A 24,369-nucleotide genomic window follows, 5' to 3' on the forward strand; every position below is an offset into this window, starting at 1 on the left:
AAGAAAGGAAATGAATTTTAAAAACCTATAAATTTATCAAAACATTTATGAACAACAAGGCAGGTCCTCTCAGGTCCCTGAAGATCGAGAGCATTAGCTCTCCTGGGTGCACAGTTCCCAGCCATAATGCACCTGTTATAAGCAATCCTTGAATACTGAAAAAGTTAAAATGACCTGGGATCAGGCAGGTTTTCCCACTATTTAGGTTTCCAGTGAAATTTGTGTAAATCAAAGGAACCAAAAATTAAAGTAGGGAGGGGGAAAAAAATAAAAAGACCAGCAACATTAAGATGGATTCTACAGAAAAGTGCTGTGAGAAGTGGCAAATTAAGGGTACAATAGAGAGTTAAATGATTCAAGAAAGAAACTTAAATATAATATAGATTCTACAGCAGTAAATATTTCATTATTTTTGTGAAACTCCAAATTTGCCATCCCTACAATGTTTATTCACTTATAAAAATGCTAGTTTTCCAATGGATCTTGTAGACATGCCATGTATTCATGTATTTATATATATATATCTCTGACCTGATCAAAAGCATGGTGTTTTAATTAAGGCACAAATGGATTCTTTAAACACATAAAGTATAGCTACAATCATATTTTGATCTCTTAATCAAATCATTACTAAACGTTTATATCTTGGAAATACTTTTGTTCAGGTTGAGTTTTCACTATTAGCTCAATATCAAAAGGAATTTTTACAGCAAAACTTAGAATAAATCTTAGAATGGCATTTGATAACTTACCTGTAAGGACAACTCTTCTTATTTTATAAAATATTTTAACTATAAATATTAATCAATTTTCCCTTTTTAGATTTCAGATGAAAATAATACAAACATCAGTTTTCTGCTTGACAGAAACAAATAGAAAATAATCCAGATAATTAGTGACATTTTTCCGTTTTAAAGTTGGAAAATGGGTTCAAAGAGTGAGACTTAAGACAAGAGTACTAAATATGCATTCTTTAAATAAATATACAAATTAATAATCTCAAGATGATTTGAAAAGTTAGTAACTCAAGGAAGTGTTACATTTCAAAGATAAGAAATGAAAGATAAAGCTGGTAGTTAGGTTTCATCACAGTAAAAATTTGCAAATACCTTCTTCAACATCTGAGATATATTCGCCATCACTGAGCATTTCAGGGGCGTTGGCTTTACGAACTGCATGATTTAAGCGAACAATATAAGTGTATGAAAAATACATATTCCTGATGCTACAACAGAACATTTCAAAACTTCCCCACTTTTGCAATGAACTTTTTCAAGAACCAACAAAAACACAGTTACTCATAATTAATATGAACTCAAAGGACATTTTCATACCTTCATCATCAGACATATCAAGAACTTCATTCATCGTTTCTGGAACATTCATTTTGTGCTTCTCTGTGATGGTCTAGTAACAAAAAAATCAGTCACTTTAGTGTGAGCATTTTAAGGTATTCACTTTGTTGTTCTTTTGCATGGTCTGAGGACTGTGCCATTGTAACTTATGGTCTGGATCTTTTTCATCCTTTTTTTACCTCGTGGTACCAGAAATTGAACTCTGGGATATTCTATGATTGAACTTCATCTCTAGCCCTTTTTTATTTTTTTCTTTTTAATATTGAGACAGAGTCTCACTCAGGTGCCCAGGCTGGTCTCAAACTTGTGATCCTCCTGTTCCTTAGGTTCCTGAGTAGTTGGGATTACAGACATGTTCCATCATACCTAGGCTGGTTTGGATACTTAATGTCCCCGCAAAGTTCAAGCACTCAAGGCATGGTCCCCAATGCAGCAGTGTTTAAATTTGGAGACTTGGGGAACTAATTCATTCATTAGGATTTTGACCTCACTGATGGATTAATACATCAATGATAGGGCCAACTAGGTAGAGCCTTGTTGGAGAAAGCAGGCCACTGAAGGCAGGACCTTGAAGGGTATAATTTGTCCCAGGCCTCTTCCCTTCTGGGTCTCTCCCTCTGTTTTCTGGCTACCACAAGGTGAGCAGCTTTGCTTTACCATGTGCTCCCTGCCATGTTTTTTGTTGCCACAGACCAAGGCAATGGGGCCAAGCCACCGTGTCTGAAACCTTGCAAACACTGAGTCAAAATGAAAATTTCCTCCTTTCAAGTTGATTTTCTCACAACCATGAAAAGTTGACTAACAACCACTAAAGGTCTTGGCTGAAGATAAGCCAAAATAATAGCAAGAAATGTCTTTATTAATGGTGCCAACGAAGCCAGATTTAAAATTAGGCAGTCAGTGTAGTTGGGTAAATCGGGTCTAATATCCAGTGAAATCTAAAATGGAGGCCATGTTGAGATTGAATTTCCGGAAAAGTTGAGCAACTCTTGAAATGTTAATGAAGTCCCAATGTTGATGGTCCAAAGTCCATCCCAAAGAAATGTTAACGAACAGCCCCAGCAGATTTGGAGATAGTCCATCCCAAAGAAGTGTTAATGAAGTCCTTCCGGCCCAGATTACTTCTTTGGCCCACCTGTGTCCCACCCCTTGGGCCTTCCAACCTACATTCCATCACTGAACGAACTATAAAATGGGGAGACAACCACACTTTCACGGATTCCACCTCCTGGGTCCCCTTCTTCCTCCTGGAGAAGTCTTTTCTGCTGTCCTTTAATAAACTTCTAATTTCTACTCTGATCTTGCCTCGGCGTGCTTCTCTGGTGTTATTCTTCAACAATGGGGAAGCAAGGACTGTCACCGGTCAACAGCGGTAACACCAAGATTCCCACTTACTTTGTCTTCTCCCCTTATGTATACTTTTAATTCCCGAGATACATCAAATAATTCAAATTGCATAAATTACATAATTTTTACAAGTATGTGCCTGAAAAAAGGGAGATAATGTACTTTCAGGATCATTTTAACTTCAAAAAATTTTAAAGAACAGATTGGTGTTTTTGAAGGTGCCTTAGTAGACACTGCTGCTGAGCAGATGGCTGGAAATGTGGGTCAGTAAGAGAGCCCTGGCAGCCTGGGATTAGGCTAGAGGGTGGTGGAAGCCTCAAATAAGCCAGACCCCAGGCCTCTGGGGAGGCTTTTCTACTACGGCCATGCATCTTGATGTGCAGGTTTGGCACTGGGTCTTGGGTAGGCGGTGGGGACCTTCTATCAGGGTTGGGGGTGGTGGTGTTTATTTTAAAGAACAAACAGCACATTACAGAACAGGGGCCTTAATGACTCTTCTATTTGTTCTCTGACAACTTCGTATTTATAGATCATTTCCACCCCAAAGACACCATCAGCATTACTTGTTAAAAGTTTTTAAATAACTTTTATTTAAAAATAAGTTGCCTTTTAATTCCGAGAATATGAAAAGCTAATGGGTAAGAGTTACAAAGATAAGCATTTAAATTTTTTAAAAGTCACATTAAAAATAAGAAAGGGTATATATTATTTCTTAGGGATAATTGATAAATGTAATTTATACTGCCAGCCCAGTTATTATGCTAAAACAAGACATTATTTGGTGCCTCTTCCAGTGGGTAACACTAAAATAAAGGGTTAAAAAAGTTCTAATTTTAGAATAGTTGTAGACTTACAGAAAAATTATGTAGATAGTAAAGAGAGTTCTCATATACCCCACACCAAGTTTCCCTGATCATTAAAATCTTGTATTTGTATGGTATATTTGTCACAAATAATGAAATAGTATTAATACATTAAAGTTGGTATTTTATTCATATTTCCTTTATTTTTACCTAATGTCCTTTTTCTATCCCAGGATCTCATCCAGGATGGCACACATTATATTTAGTTGTTGTGTCTCCTTGGGCTTCTTTTGGTTGTAACAGTTTCTCAGACTTTCTGTGGTTTTGATGACCATGATAGCCTGGAGTTATATTGGTCAGGTATTTTATGTAATTATCACCCAACTGGGGTTTGTCTTGCATTTTCTTTTATGATTTGACTTTCTAGAAGTTTTGGGGAGGAACACTGCAGAGGTGAAGTGCCATTTTTTAATCACACATCAAAGGTACATACCATTGACAAGACTTATGACTTGATGTTGACCTTGATCATCTTGCTGAGGCAGTTTTAGTCAGGCTTCTCTTCTGTAAAGTTACTTTGTTTTCCTGCCTCTGTGTGTGTGTGTGTGTGTGGTGTGTGTTCAATCACAATACTCAGCCCATATGTAAGCAGTAGGGAATTATGTTCTACACTTCCTTGAGAGTGAAGTACTCTGATAAATTACTTGGAATTCTTTTGCCTAAGAAATTTGTGTTTTCTTTCCATTTGTTTCAGACATTTATTTATATGAGTATGGACTTTAGGATATTTGTTTTATACTTTGCCCTAAACCCCAATACTGTTTTATTTATTTATTTTTGCTCAAATTATTCTACCTTTGACCACTGGGAACTTGCAGTTGATTCATGTGTCCCTGTGATATATCCCAAACACAGTGTGTGTGCATTTGCTGTTCATTTATTTGGGATGGTAGTGGGAGAGTATTCCCTACTTGAGGGCACTATAAGATGTTCTAGGCCCATTCTGTATATTTCCTTTTCTAGTTCTAGATTCATCCAGGTCTCCAAGGAGCTCTGATTCCTTTTATTAAAGAATGATATTAGCAACTGATATTCATATGCAAAAGGTATTCAGCTTTAGCTTCTGGAAAAAGCATTTTAAATAATGCAATTAAAAACAGGAAGCTGGGTGTGATGGCACACACCTGTAATCCAGCAGCTCAGAAGGCTGAGGCAGGAGGATCATGAGTTCAAAGCCAGCCTCAGCAAAAGTGAGGCACTAGGCAACTCAGTGAGGCCCTGCCTCCAAATAAAATACAAAATAGGACTGGGGACGTGGCTCAGTGGTCAAGTACCCCTGAGTTCAATCCCTGTAATCGTCCCCTCCGGAAAAAAAAAAAAAAGATAGGAATCACATTCAGTTTGTTATGCTGTCATGATTGTGACCTCATTTACTAAAGCATCTTTCTCAGAACTGCCACATCATATGCTCTTCTCCTGGATGAGGCATTGTTGTTTTCAAGGCTTGGAAAGACCAAAGTATTCTTATAAGAGGCAATGACCCCAAGGAGCCAGTATGTAGGAAGATGGTGCCTGTGGTGGAGGTCAGTCTATGTTTACTAGTTTAAGATTAAAGACACTAACCTAGACTGCATCAGCTGTAAGTCAGTTGACATGTAAGTGCTAAAGCTGGTCTGATAAGGTGGTGTCTTAGTTTATAAGATAAAGTCTCAAATACTGCAGTGCTGGACTAAGCCTTAAAGACTGTGATGGCCTTTCTAATCAATGTGAGCAGTTCCTCTGGTGGAAGCCTTGTTTTCTTCCTTAGGCAAATTGGACCTTTCCTGTTAGCATGCACAGTGTCTTTCTCTCACAGAAATTTACCAACCAAGTCTCCTGATGACACAAAGTGGAACGGCACTCCTCTCTGCATGTTACAGCTTCTAAGGGGAACCTGAGTCTTGAGACCTTTCTCTACCTTTCAGAAGATTTTCTAAAGCTATAGCTTTATTTCATCTATAACTCTACATTCTCTTAAAGCTTTTGTTCTTTATTATTTTAAAGAAACATTTTGTATTTTGTTAGTGGGTAAGTAATTTAATAGAATAAGATTTGCATTTTGAACAATTTTTACTACTTTCAATTCTTTCATACTGAACTAGCAGTCATATTTATTGCAATGACTTTAAATCTTTCACTTGGTCATTGTTAAATAGCTTGTCTTCCTCCTCTCTCCTTCCCATCCTACAGAGAGCTACATGGAATATCTATAAAATTAAGGCTAATAAACATTGTTTGTTTATAAACTCTTTTACTTGAGAGTTTAATAACATGTTAGAAGAAGATGAAATACTCAAGAAGTGTATGAATCAACATATGGAAATTTGTTACTTAGATAAACTACATCTTGAAGTTGGAAATGTATCCCGATTGATAACCCCTGCTGTAAGTCCTTTAAAATAACTGTTTCCTTTTTTGCAAACTGTACAATTTCTCTCTAATGAGCAACAGGCTTATTTTTTAATTTCTAAAGCCTGTACATTGCCAAATCACTCAATCTACAGTAGCTACAGACACTCCTAGGCTATGGCTTTTTAATATAAAGCACGATGTACACAAAATAATTTGGATGAACCAACTATACTTCCCTTCAAGTTGGGAGGTGATAGAAAGGAAAAGGAGACTGAACTGATAACCAGAAATGTTCCAGAATCCTCAAATTACATTGTACAGCCTTCATCTCAAGGCTACGTGTTAAGTCATAGAGTCAGGAATAACTCAAATAAAGCTTTGAACACGGAGTAGTATCTGCCCTTGGTTCCAAAGTTATCAAATCCTAATGCACTTCAGAGGTTCCAGATGGGGTTAAAGTGAAAACATTTATCCTAGAGGCTGCAGCTTTTTAAAGTGTATCTGATGCAATAGAATCTCCTGCTGAAGAGTTACTTTAAAATTTAACAAAACATTGTATTATTGTTTCCTATAAAAGCTGAAGTAGACAAAGAATAGAGAGAATGGTGATCAAACCAATTTTGATCCTAACTGTAATTGTTTAAAAAATATACAATTTTTAAAAACAATATGTAACCATGTATTATTTGCATATTAAGTGACATCTCAGCCCTTTAGGAAACTTCTATTTTGGTATTGGGGACTGAACCCAATAGTGCTTTACCACTGAGCTACATCCCCAGACTTCTTTATTTTGAGACAGGATCTTACTATGTTGCTTCTGGCCTCACAAAGTTGCTGAGGCCAGCTTCAAACCTCTGATCCTCCTGCCTCAGCCTCCCAAGGGGTGGCCAGGCTTACAGGCATGTGCCATCAAGCCTGGTGTTGTGCAACTTTTAAAAAGGTATTTTTAACATTTCAAAGTTTTGTTCATACCAGGAATGAGAGTTTCAGTATCCTGACTGCCAACAATGATAACAATTTGAAACATGGCCCTTAGTCTGAATGGTACAATGAAAGTTCATCTTAGAAAAGCCCAGTAAAACTCTAGCCTGAGAACTGGCTTCCAGGGGAACAAGGTTCTGTTTTCACTACTTACAGTCGTGGTCATGGTCTCTTCTGTCACTACCTTCAGGGTGTCAACCACTGAGATGTACCCAAGGCGCCGGGCAATGGCAAGGGCCGTATTCCCATTCTGGCAATGTGAGAACACAGACAAAGAATTAACAAGCCTCCTTCCACACGTTTTGCCTACACAAAATATGAAGGTGAGTGTCTTATCACACCTATCCATTGTTTGATTTTGTTAGAGACATACCTTACACAAAACCCACCTAACCTGTTTCTACTCATTGGCCAAGTCTGGGCAGCTACACGTGGAATCCAAGAGCAATGTCCTCAGTAAGCAATCAATGAAACAGACCCGTTTTTTTTTTTTTCTTACATATGTACTTCCTATTAGATGGCAACATAATTAATAGTTTTAAAGTGTGAAACACTAATTAGATCTCTCTCTGAATAGTTTGCAACAATATGAGTATTGCCCTTTTTCAATTATTCTCTGAATGTTGTTTATGCCTATCAATAGAAAAAGCAACATGTGTATTCAATGAAAAATATGGAAGAGTCCAGGTCGAACTATCTCCTCCTTCTTCCCTTACACTGGCATGAAGCTTACCACAGTGAGTTCATTGGGGGAGGCATTGTTCTGAAGCAAGACATTTATTATATGTGTATGTCCCTGTTGAGCTGCTTGATGTAATGGCGTATACCCATTCTGTGGAAGAAAGATGGAATAAATGACTCTTACTTTCTCAGATACAAAATAAACAACTTTGGTGGAAAGGAAGGAGAAGGGAGCTTACCTTTGTTTTGGCATTGACTTTTGCAGAATGCTGGAGAAGGAAATTAACAATCTTGATGTTTCCATAGTGGCAGCCCACATGCAGTGGTGTGTATCCCATCTGTAATTATATTTTTTTTTTCCAAAAAGAAACAGTATAAGTACACTTTTAGTAACAGCTATCCTAAATAGAATCAAAATTATTATTTAGCCTTTTTTTTGAGCGGAAAAAAAAATGTTTTCTCATCTCTCTATAAAAAAATTACACTTGATCATTCTCAGAGCTAGTTGTAATTATAAATAACAATACCACTTCACATAAAAATAGTTACTTAGTTTTCCCCAGTGTTCTCACTTGTATTAGTTCATTTTAGTCTCATAATAACTGTTCAAGACAGGCTAATCCACTAACTGCCTGGCAAGAGTCAGAGAGTGTTTTATGGGCACCTCAGACTACCCTCTAAATGCTTAAAGTCTAGGTAAAAAAAAGTCTCAATGATAAGGCAAGGTTGAGGATGTTCAGAAGGCATGATAGAGATAGAGTCACACTAATGAGGAAGAGACTGCTCTGAGTGCTGGTAGTTGGAGAAGTTTGAACTTGATCTAGGTGAATCTGCTCTAGTTCAAGTTTCCCAGTGTCCTCACTTGAGTTTCACAGTGTGAAAATCACCGATTTAGACAAAGCAACCATCTTTTCTCAGATGAGTAACCCAGGATGGGGTGTGTGGGGGGGAGGGTTATAAGTTCATTCTTTCATTCTCTCCCTCCCTGTGTGTGTGTGCAAAGAAAATCTATATAATTATTTGAAAAAAAAATAAGGATATTCTGGATCCTTTTCTAGATGGTGACAATCATTGTAAGAGAGACCACTACACAATTTCAGGGACCCTGTACAATCTCTGTTCATGACACAGGAAGCACCAGCTCACGGAAAGACAGAACATGAACCTTTTATTGCAACATTTCTAAGCAGTGATCGAAGGAGAAAGGTTCATATTTTCATGAGTCTGAATCTCACATATGATGGCATGTGCCTTTATGGTGGCCCCACAAATGGGTTACTTTAAATTTGAAAAGGGGATGCCCAGACCACAGCCATAGCCAAAGGTGAGGATAACCCACCAGGGATGTGCTCCCCTGTAGACCTGCCTCTGATCAAACTCCCTCCCCAAACCAACCTGTGAGTGCACTCATGCCGCCCAGACTCTCCCCAGCAAGTGCACCATAACCACATAGTATGAGATGGGCTTATCACCCCAAAGCCACTTCATGCATGACTGAGGATATCCCTTTTTTGGTGATCAGAATTGCTTGCCTACTTTTCAGGGTTCTTCTTTCTTGGAACTGAGGAATCAGATGGTGCACCTATGATCAGAATGCTGCTTGGTAAGGGAGATTTGAATGTAGTTTGTGCAATCATTTCTTAGTACAACTAGTTTAACTGAAGTAACTTTATTCTCAAGTTCAGTGTTAGGTAAAGAGGTCAAAACAATATTGATAATATTTGAAAAATCTAAATATTCAAGAGCTCTTCAAGTTTTTAGACTACATGCTTAAGTAACACGTTACAATTTCCAAAGGCATTGCATTAGATTTGTTAAATGCATTAGATTTGTTGAGAATTGAATCACTTTAAATATTTCAACAAACAGCTTATATTTATTCTTTTTTTTTTCTTAGAGAGAATTTTTAATATTTATTTTTTAGTTTTCGGCGGACACAACATCTTTGTTTGTATGTGGTGTTGAGGATCGAACCTGGGCCGCACGCATGCCAGGCGAGCGCGCTACCGCTTGAGCCACATCCCCAGCCCTTGTATTTATTCTTAAAGCTTCCTATCTCACTCTTGGTAAAACCTTGCCATTATACTCTTAGGACTTACCTAAGATTTAGGTCTCCCCTGCCTCCCCTGTCCCCTTCTATTAATCTTTGATCCCATTTTCTATTCTTTCCCTTGTTCACTGTGCTCTGGTAGACTAGTCTTTTTACTATTCCATAAACAATAAAGGAGCATTTTATTAAAGATGTGTGTGCCTGGTCAAGAAGATTCAACTTGCACTTGGATTCACTGTGGGTAGGGGTTGCCATTCCCATATAAGATGGTACCTTGTATGGACACACCGGGAGAGATGTGATTTGAGAAATCCTTTCCACCTAGCAGTAATAAATGTTGGAAAAGACCAACTGTTCTTTCTTGAGATTTTTTTTTTTTTTTTTAATACCAGGGATTGAACTCAGGGGCACTTGACCACTGAGCCATGTACCCAGCCCTATCGTTGTATTTTATTTAGAGACAGGATCTTGTTGAATTACTTAGTGCCTTGCCATTGCTGAGGCTGGCTTTGAACTTGCGATCCTCCTGCCTCAGCCTCCCAAGTCACTAGAATTACAGGCAGGGGCCACTGCGCCCAGCCTTTCTTGAGTAATTTTGCCTCTTTGTCCAGTGCTACCTCACTTATGATATCATTATACTCTGAAATAAAACCTTTTCTTTTTTGGGCAAACCTGAGTAGGGATATGTAAAACCCTGAAAAATGCACCTCACCTCAGAGTCTTTAATAATTTTCTTTCACTTTCCCTTCTATTGATTACCAAGTGGTGGATGTTGACATCTATTACTGATCAGGCTGCAGCTTCAACCAGTGAAGTGAAGGAGTGGAGCAGCACTAGGGCTGAGAGTGTGGACTCTGGAGGCAGAGCACGTGCTTGGAATCCAGCTTTGCCACTTACTATGTGACTTTGGGCGAGTCATTGCACCTCTCTGTGTTGGCTCACGCACTGTCAAATGGAATCTGATAACGTCAGCAATCTTATAGTATTGTCTTAATATGCTGACAGACACAGTATTTGGCACACGGCATTAGCTATGATCATCTCCTGCCTCAACTAGCAGGTGGCATATAAAAGTACCCAATGAATATTTTAAACCTTGGTAAATACATGATCAAAAGAAAGGAAACAGGAAAAGATCCAGAGGAAAGACTGTGTCTTCTTGTTGAATGGGATGATTGTATTGTGTAGCAACAGAAAACGGGCTCAGATGGAACATTCTGGCTGATATTTCCAATCTATATTATCTTGTTACAATATCTTATTTAGTAATAATTAGGAACTCTCTCTGCCCCAACTTGAGACTTAGAGAGGGAGTGGGCAACCTCTTTCTCCTTCCTCTCTTAAAACCTGTGGGTCAATCTCTAGGAGTCAGTGCTTTGCCTGACATCCTTGCACTTAGTGTCATCTTCCTGGGTGACCACGCATCCCACAATTACAAATACTACCCAGTTTTTTAAAATGTGGTATTTTAATATAATTTTAAGTACTGATGCTGTTTAAAGGGATATTTTTCTGTTATCACTTTACATTAGATATTACTTGAGGGCACTGGGGTGTGACTCAATGGCAGGGCACTTGCCTAGTATGCACAGAGCCTTAAATGTGATATACAGTATGGAAAAATATTTGCACATACACATGCTTATACACATGAAGACTAAAATTTTTTATAAAGTTTATAATTTTAGTTCAGTGTAACTGAAATTAGATAAGTGCATTTAGTAATGAAGTAGAGTTTTTTTCTTTAGGAACAAACCCTCTCTAAATAAACTCTCAATACTTCATTTCCTAAGGGAAGTTTAGCTGAAATTCTCAAACAGCCTAATAAGTTTTCTCCTATGATTTTTTCCTTTATTATTCACCTCAAAACTGAGTGTGAAATAAACTGGGATGGGGGAACTATGAGATCTTAGAATTATTAAATACTGTGAAATAATATTTTCATAATGATAAGAAAAAACTTATAAAATAAGTTTATAAAAATAAACTATCATGTCTAACCTGCCCATCCCACTTCTGATACCCCATATAATTCTGGTTACTTTTTTTTTTTTTTCCCCTCTTGGTACTTTCCTCTTAGCTTTCAAATGCTTCTCTTTTCTACATCTCTATCCTCCTATAATTAAGCTTCTTGGTGCGTGAAGGGCCCCTTCTTCATTCACCATTCCCTCTCATCCTTCCCCATCTCACCAACTCAACCACTGCAGTCAAAACTGCTTCCTAGCTGGGTGCAGTGGCACATGTCTATAATCCCTGCGACTCAGGAGGCTGAGGCAGGAGAATCACAAGTTCATAGCCAGCCTCAGCAACTTAGTGAGGCCCTCGGCAACTTAGAAAGACCTAATCTCAAAACAAAAAAAAAAAAAGGGGGGGGGGAGGGGCTGGGGATGTAGTTCAGTGGTTGAATACCCCTGGATTCAATCCCAGGTACAAAATCAACTAACCAATTAAACAACCAACCAAAAACTTTTCATTCTTGATACTCTTGATGCCAATACCATGCACAGGATTCATCCTTCTCCTACCCAAAACACTCACCTTGATGTCTTATATAACTGGGCATTGGCATCCTATCTTTCCTGGTTTACCCCATGACAGCCTCTCTTCCACCTCTTCTACCCAATGCCGCTGACCCAGGGCTTTGTCTTTGGTCTGCTCAATGATCACATCTCTACCTACAACTTCAGCTGACTCATTTTAGCTGATGGTCCCTGAGTCTGGGTCTTCCGTCTGGCCATCATTCCTGTGATTGATATTTTAGTCACTTGTTGGGTTTTTCTATCTAGATGACCCTGCATAGTCTACAGTTCAACCTAATCCAATTCTGAGCTCATTCCTCTTTCCCCTGCTGGCTTCTCCTGCTGCATTCCCTGTCTGGTGAAGTAGTACTAGGGATGACCCAGTATCACTAGTCAGATCATGAGATTTGCCCTGAGTGTCTCACTTTTGCTCAGTCCCCAAGTTTTACTATTTGTCTGTCTTAGGGTTTCCAAAATACTGTTCGTGTTGGTCAACTTTCCATTTGTCTCTTAACTGAGGCTTTCTTATACTTGACCTCAGCTCCAGCAGGACTAGCCCTGTTCTCAGATCTTTCATCAGCTTATTCCTAGCATTGTTGCCCAGGATCTCTGTAAACCAGACTGCTGATCTCATCACCATTCTGTTTAAAACCTTTAGCGGCTTCCTAGCACAACAGAATAAAAGCTAAACTGCTTATCCTGATGCATTAACTGCCCCCATCCCTTGCCTTCATCCCTTGCCTAGGACTTAACCCCTAATTTTTGTCTCATGTTTGTGATACTGAACCAGCTATATAGTTATCCTGTGTTCTCCAATCTACCTGATTTCAAAAACTCAGTTTACTATCTATTTTCTAAAATTTTACATATCTCCCTGAAATCAGGCTTTGTGCCAATTAGCTTGTATAAATAATTCATGATTTTGTGCCTCTGTTTCCTCATCTATAAGACAGGGACTCAAACTTTAGCAATCCCATAGTGTAATTATAAGGATTTAACAAAGTGATACATATAAAGCACTCAGACTAATAGCTGGCACAGAGAAAATAGGTAGTAATTTTCATCATTATTATATTATTTTTATATTTACTATGTGTCTCCCTTTCTTGACTATGAATTCTGTAAGGGCCGGGGATTTACAAACACTGAGATAAGAATTTGGCAATTCATAGGAGCTCTAAAAATGAATGCAAAATGTACTCAAAAAAGCTCTCAAAACTTTTCATGTTTTTAAACAATGATATCAACATCTTTCAGGGGTGGTGTAAATAAAAAATTTCAGGATATTATGGCTTTAAAAGGCAAGAGAAATAAAGCTGGGCACAGAGGCACAGCCCTGTAGTTCCAGCAACTCAGGAGGCTGAGGCAGGAGGATCCCAAGTTTGAGGTCAGCCTCAGCAACTTAGTGAGGCCCTAAGCAACGTAGTGACAAAGTGCCCCTGGATTCAATCACCAGTACAAAAAGAAAAGAAAAGCAATGGGCCTTATCTCAGCCAAACAACACTGACTATGACACTCTGTGGGTGGCAGCACAATTTGGTCTGAACTGACTTGCTGAACTTTAAAAGCAAAGGCGGGGGATGAGTATAAAAGGTCAGCAAACCAGTGGGAGTGCTGTAAGGGCTGTGACCAGGACTTTCTCATCTTTTTCTCACAAGAGAAAACCCTGGTATCTTCACTGTTATTATTATTATTTCATGAATTGAATGCTCTCTATCCTGCCTGCAGGCTGGTGGGAGATGTCTTCTTTACCAGTAAAATTTGAAAGCTTATAAAATATAATCAATTCCATCCACAAAGTCAAACAGCAAGTGCAAGTACCCCAACTCTTTGTCCTTCTGCTCTACTCTAAGTATGGGACTCGCTTCCTTTTCATGTCTGTGATCTTTCCTGAGAGAAAGAGGGAAAAAGGAAAGGAAAAGGTTTTTGTAAAAGACAGATGCTTTCTCAAGTGAGGCAATTTGTAAAGGGCAGTGAAAGATACATGCTTCAAAATATCGTACCAAGAACAAAAATGATTACCAACGGTGACCCAGGTTGGGTGGCTTAGAAGGAAGCCCTGGCAGCCACCTGATGTCTACCAACTCAGAACAGGAGGGGTGCAGGGCTGTCCCCACCCCACCTCACAGGCTTTCTGACTAACTTTGGCTACATCCCTTGGATAGGCTGAGGCACAAAAACATCGAACAACTTGACCTTGACTCTGATAATTTCACATCTGTAAAGGGAGAGGTAACAATAAAATATTTAAGTCTGCGTGTGTGTTCTGTGTGTGAATAAAACAATACAGAATTAATACATGAATACAGTTACCATAAAGCTGCAAAATTCTAATGTAGAGAACTCCTTCTTGATGAAAGTATTCAAGCAAAATAAAGAAAACAAGCTAAATTAGTCCAATTTTGATGTCTGCAATACCTTTTTACTTGGTTCATTCTTTGTGATACTTTTGTATTATTGACATCTTCAAAATGCCCACACAACTCAGAACCTCTCTATACAGAAAAATGATCTTATTTACAATATTTAATAAGCATTCTATTTGTGTCAAACATGCAACATATTAAGAAATGTGTGTGTGTGTGTGTGTGTACACACACACACACACACACATATGTAAAATTTTGGTACTTGGGATTGAATTTAGGGGCACTTTACCACTGAGCTACATCCTTAGCTGTTTTTGTATTCTTTATTTTTATTTTGAGACAATGTCTCACTAAGTTGCTAAGGGGTGGGGCGGCTCAAACCTGTGATCCTCCTCCCTTAGCCTCCCAAATTGCTGGGATTACAGGAACATGACACCATGCCCGAAAAGAAAGAAAGAATTACATTTTGAAGTAGATAAAACAAATCTGATATGAAGAGGTAACAAAACTAAGCATCTTAAGAAAATGTTCAGAGAAATGAGATTAATTTAAAGTCATGTCTTTAATGGTAACACAAAACATCCATAAGGGATTTGGCAAGTGAGTAATACAACGAGCCTTAATTGACTATTTTTCATAAATCATGATAAACAAATTAAATGACAAGATTTTCTATTTGTGTGTCACAAAACCTAAGAAAGATACAAGCTTTGTTCACATTTAGCTGCCTTGGAAGGACAGCTGTGAAGTAATGAGGCTCACTAGTGTTAATACAGGGACACCAACATGCAGCCAACATAGAATGCTCAGGCCATTAAAGACAAAAGGGTCTGAGATACTATAACCAGAGACTTTGGTATTCCTTGCATAAATTTGAAATACTATTATAAAAGATCTGATTGAGCTGGGTGGGGTGGCATATGCCTATAATCCCAGCAGCTCAGGAGGCTGAGGCAGGAGGATCACAAGTTCAAAGCCAATCTCAGCAATTTAGCAAGGTCCTAAGCAACTTAGTGAGATGCTGTCTCAAAATAAAAAGTTAAAAGGGGCAGGGGATGTGGCTCAGTGGTTAAGTGCCCTGAGTTCAATTTCTGATACAAAAAAAAAAAAAAAAAGTTTGAAAGTGCTTTTCCTCCTATTCAACTGTGGTGCTTCCATACTGAAATCACTGTCATGTTGAATGGACATATTCTCTTGGCCTAGGAAAAGGAGAGAGGCCATACCTTTGTCTGGGCATCCACATGTGCTCCTTGGTTTACAAGGACCTCGGCCACATTTACTCTGTCTTCTTGAGCAGCCAAATGGAGTGGGGTGAGACCGCTCTGCAAAAGAATCCAAGTGCACAGTCATTTCACAGGAAGGAAGGCAGTACACAGGGCCATGTTTGAGAATCAGCTTGTAAATTCTAGAATAGGAAGCCTACAATTCCTGTATTCAAAAACATGTATAGAGTAAACTTATACACCATGCCGCATGAGCCCCGTGGCAGCACTGTTGTCTGTAGGCTTCATGAAAGAGTCCAAGCACACCCACAAGCCGAGCGATGGAGTCAGGTTTGAATTCTCTCACAGACTCAGCATGTATCAATATTTCCCTACATTTTCTTCATTCATTCCCCGTTTCTTCTCATTTCTCTGTAGCAGTATTTAAAAGCAAATCCCAGACATTGTGCCATTTTTCCCACACACACATTGTGTTCACCTCCAAATATTAGAAACTTTTCAAAAACAAAATTCTGCAGGAGTTTTAATTCATTACCAATAATACTAGCTTGGCAAAAATTATTAAAATAACAAATGTTGACATGTGACGATAATATTTCTTCTCCATTATTAGCCAAAACCTGATGAATATTTTCAGTATGCTGCTTCTGGGTAGGAAAGATCATCTGGGAAATGTAACGTAAATAGTGGATAATAAGGATTCCCAGGTCATTTAGATGGCATATGGATTTAATGAGGATTTAATTTGAAACTGACCCTACTAGGGAATCTGCAGATTACATGGTTGTTCTGATGACCAAGGAAAAAAATTGCTAAGACTGTATGTATTCTGGTTTAAAAAAAAACAAAAAAAAAAACCTCTATAATTATAAAGGATTTTTTCACAAACAATATTTGAGAGAAATGAAGTTGATATAAGTGCTTTCAGATTGCTTTCTTTCATATATTATAGGCACCAATGTTAACATCTCGAGTCTGGAACCTTCTTTTCCCCCTTTCATATCTATGCAATGAAAACTTCAGCCTGTCCTACCTATCAGGAGAAAGAAGTGAATCAAAAGCAGCTTCCGGAAGTAATACAGAGCCCTCTAGATGCACAACATTATTTATTCAGGAGTCACTATTCCATCAGAAAAATTATCGGACTCAGTCATTTTCTTGTGATTTTTTTAATGATGTTTATGGAACTTTGGAGGATGCTCACACAACTGAATAGGGGGGAAATATGAAAGGAGGACCCATGTATTCACTTGAAATCCAAGAAAAATACACTGAGGCCAAAATGGGCACCACCCAAACACTGACATCATCATAGAACAATGTTCCATGTTCTACTTTAGTGGTAATATTATTTTCAGCCATAACATTTTGTAAAAGTGACACGGTCATCTAGTCTGAGTTCCAGACCCTTCAAAACTTTGAATATACCTTCCTGAGTGCTTCTCAGCCAAGATGGGGCAACGTATTCTGGCCCCATGCCCTACATTCTCCTGCCTGTATTCATGCTGCTCACATGGGGTGCCCACTCTCTGCTTTGGCCACAGAGACAAGCCCAACTTTGTCTTTCTCCCATGTCACTAAATGGCCAAATTCTTATATTTATAGGAACAACTCCAATATGCTCACTCCTATTAAGGACATTATAATTCTACATTATTTTTTTTCTTTTGGTCTGTCTTCCTCAAGCCACTGTTAGCTTGTTGAGTCAAGAATGTACTTTTCATCTTTATGGAACCACGGTTTGGGATCTGGCATCCAATCCAGCATTAATTTATTAAATCGCAGGAACAATCAAGCCTGTTTTGGCAAAACACTAGACATTTATTTTTATCTTAATGGTTTTGGTTTAAAAAGATTAATGAAAATAGCATGAAGGTTATAATATTCTGTTCCCATTCTGAAGTCACCTGTTAATCTTTTATGGAGTTTCTATCACTGCTCATTTTAAAAATGGCATTTATTTAAAAGAGAGAAAATGACAACTTAGAACAGCAACAACTTTAATATTCTTTTGGTTATATAAAAATACAGGTATTTGTGGTTAGTAAAATCTGAATGGGAAAATAGGAAACAGCAAAACCGAGTCAAATTAAACATTAGCACTTCAGTGATAACTTGGCATTCAAGATCTCTTTTCCTTAAAACCACTGGGAGACTGCTTGTTACAAGTAAGAAAGGAAATAAGTAAAATTAGTAAATGGTCTTGACAATAAATTTTCATAAAATCTAAATCTTTCTATTAATGGTTATATTTTAGCAATGAAGTAAAGTCTAGTGTTAGGTGGGAAGGGTAGGGGTGAGAGGAATGGACGGTACAGTGATGAATTGATGCTTAAAAAACTGACAGCTCAGGGAAAACTAACAGAAAAACTGTCAGAGGGCTCCTAATCCAATGATAAACTCATGCTGCTTTTCTGTTTTCACATCCGGGAAGAGTGAATACAGGCTGAACATCCCTAATCCAAAAATCCTACATGCTCCCAAATCCAAAAATCTTATTAATAAGAGTACTGACATGACACAACATGACACGTGGAAAATTCCACTCAGACTGGTCAGTAAAAATGTAGATGTGCAACACAGTTGATTTGGTATTCCCAAGGGAATAGGCCCTGCAGCTTTCATACACCAACTTTGTTCCATTTACACAATTATTAAAAACATTCTACAAGATTGACTATGTGTATAAAGTACACATGAAACACAACTGACTTTGGTCCTATCCTCAAGATACCTCATTATAATTATATATGAGAAAATAGTCCAACTCCGAAAAAATTTGAAATTTAAATCACCTTTGGTCCCAAGCGTCTTGCATAGGAATAGCCCACCTGTGCTTTATATAGAAAATTACAACTGACAAAGGACTGCAGATTTTCAAATGCCGTCTTTTGGTATATACAGTCTAGGAATCATGAAGTTTGTCCAACAAGCTAGTGAGAAGCCCACTGATCTTCTAAACTTCCTCTTAGCACACCTCTGCTTATGCATCTTTTATTCAAGAAGGCAGACAGAATTCTCCAGGTCTGCTCATTTCTCATGATTTACTATCCATGTCTTTTGATCTTCAGAAGTCTGTTGCCACTTTCTAGTCTACTAAATGAAACACGAATAATTTTTTCCCTAAAATCTTTTCAGCCTAAAAACAACATATAACTTTAGGGCGAATATAAGGTCAATTGATTGAAGGACTTTAAAGCAAAAGCCAGTTATACTAGTTTGATATGAAATCTACCAAAAAAGCCACTTTTAAAGTGATAAGATGCTAGATGATTGTCTCTGGTAGGATGAATAAAATGCAATATTCTGGGCTCACAGGAAAAAAATAAAATCTAGTAGATGACAGAATGTACTTCAATTTGAGAAAGGCAATACCTTGTCATCAAGACAAGTTGAATTGTGCAGCAAAATATTATAAGGCTGATCTATAAATTGGTACATAAAACTTACAAAATTCAAAAACACAAACTAATCCTAATGATCATGACTTTGAAATTGGTTTGTGATTCCCATTATATTGAGACAGATATTCCTAAAAGGAACATTTCCAAAAGGAAAATGTTAGAAAATCAAATCCCTACACTAGAACAAAATTAAAGAATGTGATTGTTCAATAATCAGAAAATCAAAAAGGATTTTTTAAGTTGCTAAAACTAAAAAAGGTTTTCTCTGGTCACCTATGTATGAATTTTGGCTTACAGAATTTGTTAATTTTTTTTTCAAATATTTATTCTTAAGTTTTAGGTGGACACAATATCTTTTTTTTTACATATTTATGTGGTTCCAAGGATCGAACCCAGTGTCTCGTGCATGCTAGGCAAGCATTCTACCACTGAGCCACAACCCAGCCCCGAGAATTTGTTAAATTATAGTGTTGGAAAAATTCAGGTTAGCACAGAGTGACCTTTTTCCCAAGTGGAGATAATCCTTTTTCTTCTTAAAAGATTCTGAACACAACAGCCAAACTATGGAACCAACCAGTTTTTAAGCAAACACTAGACTTGTAAGCTAAGGACTTCCTATGTATTCACTAAAATAGCTACTTTGAATTTCTTTTATTAAAATGAACTTACTAAAGACAGGAATGTTTCCAATTTCTCTAACTTAAGACTTAAAACTGAGACAGTCAAGGAAAAAAAAGCCCCTCAAATGTTTGCGAAATAAAGCAACAAGCTACAATTTCCAATTCCTTATTTGCAATATTCTAATGAAGTAACAACGTTCCACTTTGAATTAACAGATCAAAAACTTCTTATATTATTACAAAAACTTTGTGGACCTTATTTTTATGGTTCTTCCTATTGTAGAGCCACATACATACATACTATAATTAAATGATTGTTAATTTGCCATTGTATTATTTAAATAGACTGTTTTCAAGTTTTTGCTATGGTAAATAATACTTTAGTAAACATCTCTGTGCAATATCACACCTTACACATTCTGTTTGACCCAGATTTTTCATAAACATTTAAGATCTTTTCTGAGGAGTGAAATTCTGTATTGTATGAATTGTAGGGCAAGAGAAAAGTTACCTTATTGCTCAGGTTCACATTTGCATTTCTACTGAGAAGCAGCGATACCATGTCCACGTGCCCTTCCTGAGCTGCGAGATGGACAGAAGCAATTCCTTGCCGGGTAACTGCATTGGCATCAGCACCATATTCCAGCAGAGTTGTCGCTATGTCCATCTGGTTCTTTTTGGCAGCAATGTGCAGTGGCGTATAACCATTCTGTCAACAAGAATCACTTGGTTACATTCCCAGTAACAAGATAAAAATGCATTTTCAAATAGCATACTTCCCTTTTCTAGTGGTTTTGACTGCTTTAAAAATTTACAATTAAGTAAGCAAATACTATTAAATCAAGTGGTGTCAGTAACGTAGCACTCTCCTGTCTCCTCTGTTCCTAAGAAGGGATAACATTATACAGTTTATCAAAAGAGGGTACTGTGGGTTTTCAAAAGGAATACAGATTTCCCTCTGATAGGTAGTTAGGTTAGAAGGTGCTCAATACTTACTTACTTTATTTATTTGGCACTAGGGATTGAACCCAGGGCACTCTATCACTGAGCCACATCACCAGCAATTTTTATTTTTTATTTGACTGTGTCTGAGGCTGGCCCCAAACTTGTGATCCTCCTGCTTCAGCCTCACAAGTTGCTGGGATTACTGGGGTGTGCCACTGTTTCCAGCTTGCTTACTTTATTTAAATTAGGAATAGGATGCATCCCTACTGGGAAACAACAAGCAATATGATATCATTGAGGCATGCTGAGAGCCATTCAAAATTTCATTCCCAAAATCCTTTTTAAATGGCCACCTAGTATAATTTGAATATATCCTTCAAAATTCATGTATTAGAAATTAAATTCTCAATGCAACAATGTTGAGAAGTGGGACCATTAAGTAGTGATTAGGTCACAAGGGCTCTGCTCCCATAAATGGCTTAATACTGTTTTCTCCAGAAGTGGGTGTTTGATAATGGGACGAGTTCAGTTTGTTTCTATCTTGCGGTTTTGCTTTCTGCCACAAGATGAAACAGCAAGAAGGCTCCTCACCAGGAATGGATCCCTCTACTTTGGCCTTTCCAGCCTCTAGAACTGTAAAACATAAATCTTTTCTTTATAAAATTCCCAGTCTCAGGTATCCTGTTATAGTAGCACCCAAAGGACTAAAACACCATGTATTGGTTATAAGTGGCAATTTAATATTTTCAAGGTAGTCAAGATGCTACAGTCTACTTGTTTCCCTATCTGATTTCCTCTTTCACAAAACTCCAGACTCTATGCTCTGTTTCAGTCAGACAGGTCATCCTGCAGGTCTTTAACCAAATGCATTCTCATGTTTTCTGCCTTACCTTACTGTATCAAAAATACTTTTCCCCAACATGCCCAGGAGGCCAGTATCTATCGGTTGAAAGTGAAGCACAAAGGCCATGCCCTCAATGAAGTCTTCCATATTTTTCCACTGTCCAAACCCCAGTAATCAGGCCCTCAACCTGACTATAATTAGTCTTGGGGACATTTAATGGCATTCTTTTGTTTATGTATGTGCCTATATTTCCTAAAATATAAATCTGTGGATGGGCACATATTGTTTTGGACCTGACTGTACCTCCAGCGGCCCACAATAACTGGTACATATTGATTAAATGAAGAAAGTAATCTTCAGAATTTGAATCAAGTGTATAATAGTTTTCCAAACATTGTGGCTTCCTTCTCTTGGCTGAGCCCTGATACTCAGCTACAGTCAACCACAATTCTTTTGATAAATTGTTAATTAGCCACACCTCAGGAAACTTTAAAGGCTCCTGACCTGAGAAAGCTCTGGGTTCTTTGCCCGAGTTCACAGTCATTTAAGGGAAATGCAAGATTACATTTCGATATGAACTTGAATCTGACCATATAAAATGGAAATGGAAAGTGGAAATGTTATTGCTAGACTATTCTGAAACCAGCCTCTGCCAAACTGGATAAGCCAGTGCAGAAGAACACTTTATATCCCTATTTTTAGTCTGACCTCTTGCCATCTGTAAACCCCAGCTGCCCTGGGAAGCATTTGGCCCTCTGCTCAGACACACCCTTCAGAGACCAGTTTGCCTGCAGAGTCCAATGCAGAGATTTGGAGTGAAGCCAACAACACAATGAGAAATAGGAGGGGTGAGTTGTTTCACCATCCTCCACATCCTAGAAGATTCACAAAGCAAATTGGAGAGGTAAAGTCAAGGTCAAGACAGAAGTTAGCTTCTTATCCAGAATCTTATTTCTTTTTGCTTTTATGACAGACACAACTTTCGGGTTAGTCACTTCTCAATACCTAACTGAAAAAAGGCATATCCTCTCAGATATGACAGTCCTCTCCGTTACTCAAAAGTCCTAGGACCAGGACCTATTATAAAGGGGTGCTCTGGTACCTCTGTAATGTATGCCAGTCCAGAAAAGTTCCTTACTATTGCTTAGGATTTTATCCTGAGTTCCTTACCTGAGACACAAAGGAAAGTACAGAACAAGGGAAAAATGATTCATGGCATTATTTTAGAATTGGAAATTATCTTAGAATGACTAAAGAAATATTTTCAAATAATGAAGTTTTTCTGAGACCTATAAATTTTCTTCCTAAATTTTCTAAATTCTTTCTATTTTATGGAAAGTAAAATGGTTTTACTTGCCAAACTAAATGAAGAAGATGCATTAACTGGATAAGTAAAATAGGAAGAGTTTCAATTACAGAATAATCTTAGTCTCTATTTCTTTCCTCTTGATGTAGGAGACAAAAGACTTGTCATGTGTACCTTTGTATCTCACAATTAAAACAAATGTAATTTTAAATCATCAAAGTAATACATAGTATTTATATATTTTTTCCAATATTTTTTCATAAATATTCTTACCTATATCCATAGACATTCTGCATATTTTGTCTAATAGAAATCTGACAAATAACAATAAAGCTCACTGTCTCTTCCATAATTAGTGTACAGGTTATGGCTGAACTCAAGCCAATATTCTTTCCAGCACAGTTTCCTATCTCATGAAACTGAGCTGGCTAAAATTGGCTGGATTACATCGGCCCATCTACTTTATTTTACCTAAATCACATCATATTTATAGAATATATGGGAGTAAGAAAACACATTGGCAATTTTAAACAAGGGAAGAAAAGTAAGAATGTATTGCATGCTCTAAAACACAGAGGATGTGACCTAAGGAAGAGGAGACACCCACATAGTAATCATGCTCTCTTGAGGCTTTGTCCCTCACTTCTCATCACTGCCAAAAAGAGCTTCCCTGGAGTAAAGACTGCCTAGTCTCATTTCGTTCTCCTCCCTTTAGCGAAGGAACATCTGGCAGGGAATCCAGCTAACAAACTACATTTCCCAGCTTCCCATGCAAATAGAAGTGACCAATGAGATGTAGGAAAGGGGTGGGTGGAGTTTCTGAGAAAGCCCTGCTGTGCTGACTTTCTTTCTGCCTGTTGCCTTGCTGCTGGCAGCCTGTGCTCTAGCCACCTCTAAAAGAAAGGACCCCAAACAAAACAAAACAAAAACAGGAGGAATTTGCCTGAACAAACAACTAAACCAGCATCAACAACTGCCTTGCCTACCTCCTGACTCTTCATGACAAGAGAAATATGGAGCCTCATCAAGCTCCTTCTCATTATTAAAATAATGGAATCAGGAGGGTTTTTTGTTGTTGTTGTTGTAGTTTTTAAGTTTAGTTTTCTTCCTAGCAGACAAAGACAATCCCTGATCAGGATCAAAGTCTAGAATAAGTCCCTGACCAGTACCACTGCCTTAGAAGATGGGGATGGTTGGATGTGTGCCAGAGATGGCATAACACAGGCTCTTGCAAGGCAACTGTGCAATAGGAAAGAGAATCAATGTCCCATTTAAAAGCCTGGTTTAATTGACTGTAAAATATATGCCTGAGGCTAATGGAATGTTATAAGGAGTTATTTAAAGAACTGCTCTTTAACTCTTTGTCAAAAGATGTTTTGCAAATATGGAACCATGAATACCAAATCTTATCTGACAAATGTAAAGCTGGAATCAACTACAAATGATACCAACTATTAACCTGTGTAAGAGTTATTCGTGGACAGAAAGATGGATTGGATTCATTTTGTCACACATAACTTTTGACAGC

At 37.8% G+C, this 24,369-nt stretch overlaps 1 protein-coding gene across 1 annotated transcript in view; it reads right to left on the reverse strand.

Annotated features, from left to right (window-relative positions):
* Positions 1 to 24,369, reverse strand: part of Ank3 (ankyrin 3) — a 321,771-nt gene that overhangs the window by 118,813 nt on the left and 178,589 nt on the right. Inside the window, exons 17-23 of the mRNA XM_076834218.1 lie at positions 20,258 to 20,455; positions 15,723 to 15,821; positions 7,801 to 7,899; positions 7,614 to 7,712; positions 7,035 to 7,130; positions 1,335 to 1,407; positions 1,110 to 1,172 (exon numbers count right to left, since the gene is read on the reverse strand). Of these exons, the coding sequence (XP_076690333.1) occupies positions 1,110 to 1,172; positions 1,335 to 1,407; positions 7,035 to 7,130; positions 7,614 to 7,712; positions 7,801 to 7,899; positions 15,723 to 15,821; positions 20,258 to 20,455 (727 nt within the window). The remainder of the gene's footprint in view (positions 1 to 1,109; positions 1,173 to 1,334; positions 1,408 to 7,034; positions 7,131 to 7,613; positions 7,713 to 7,800; positions 7,900 to 15,722; positions 15,822 to 20,257; positions 20,456 to 24,369) is intronic.

The sequence above is a fragment of the Callospermophilus lateralis genome, chromosome 15 (genome assembly GCF_048772815.1).
Source record: "Callospermophilus lateralis isolate mCalLat2 chromosome 15, mCalLat2.hap1, whole genome shotgun sequence".
Taxonomy (NCBI): Eukaryota; Metazoa; Chordata; class Mammalia; order Rodentia; family Sciuridae; genus Callospermophilus; species Callospermophilus lateralis.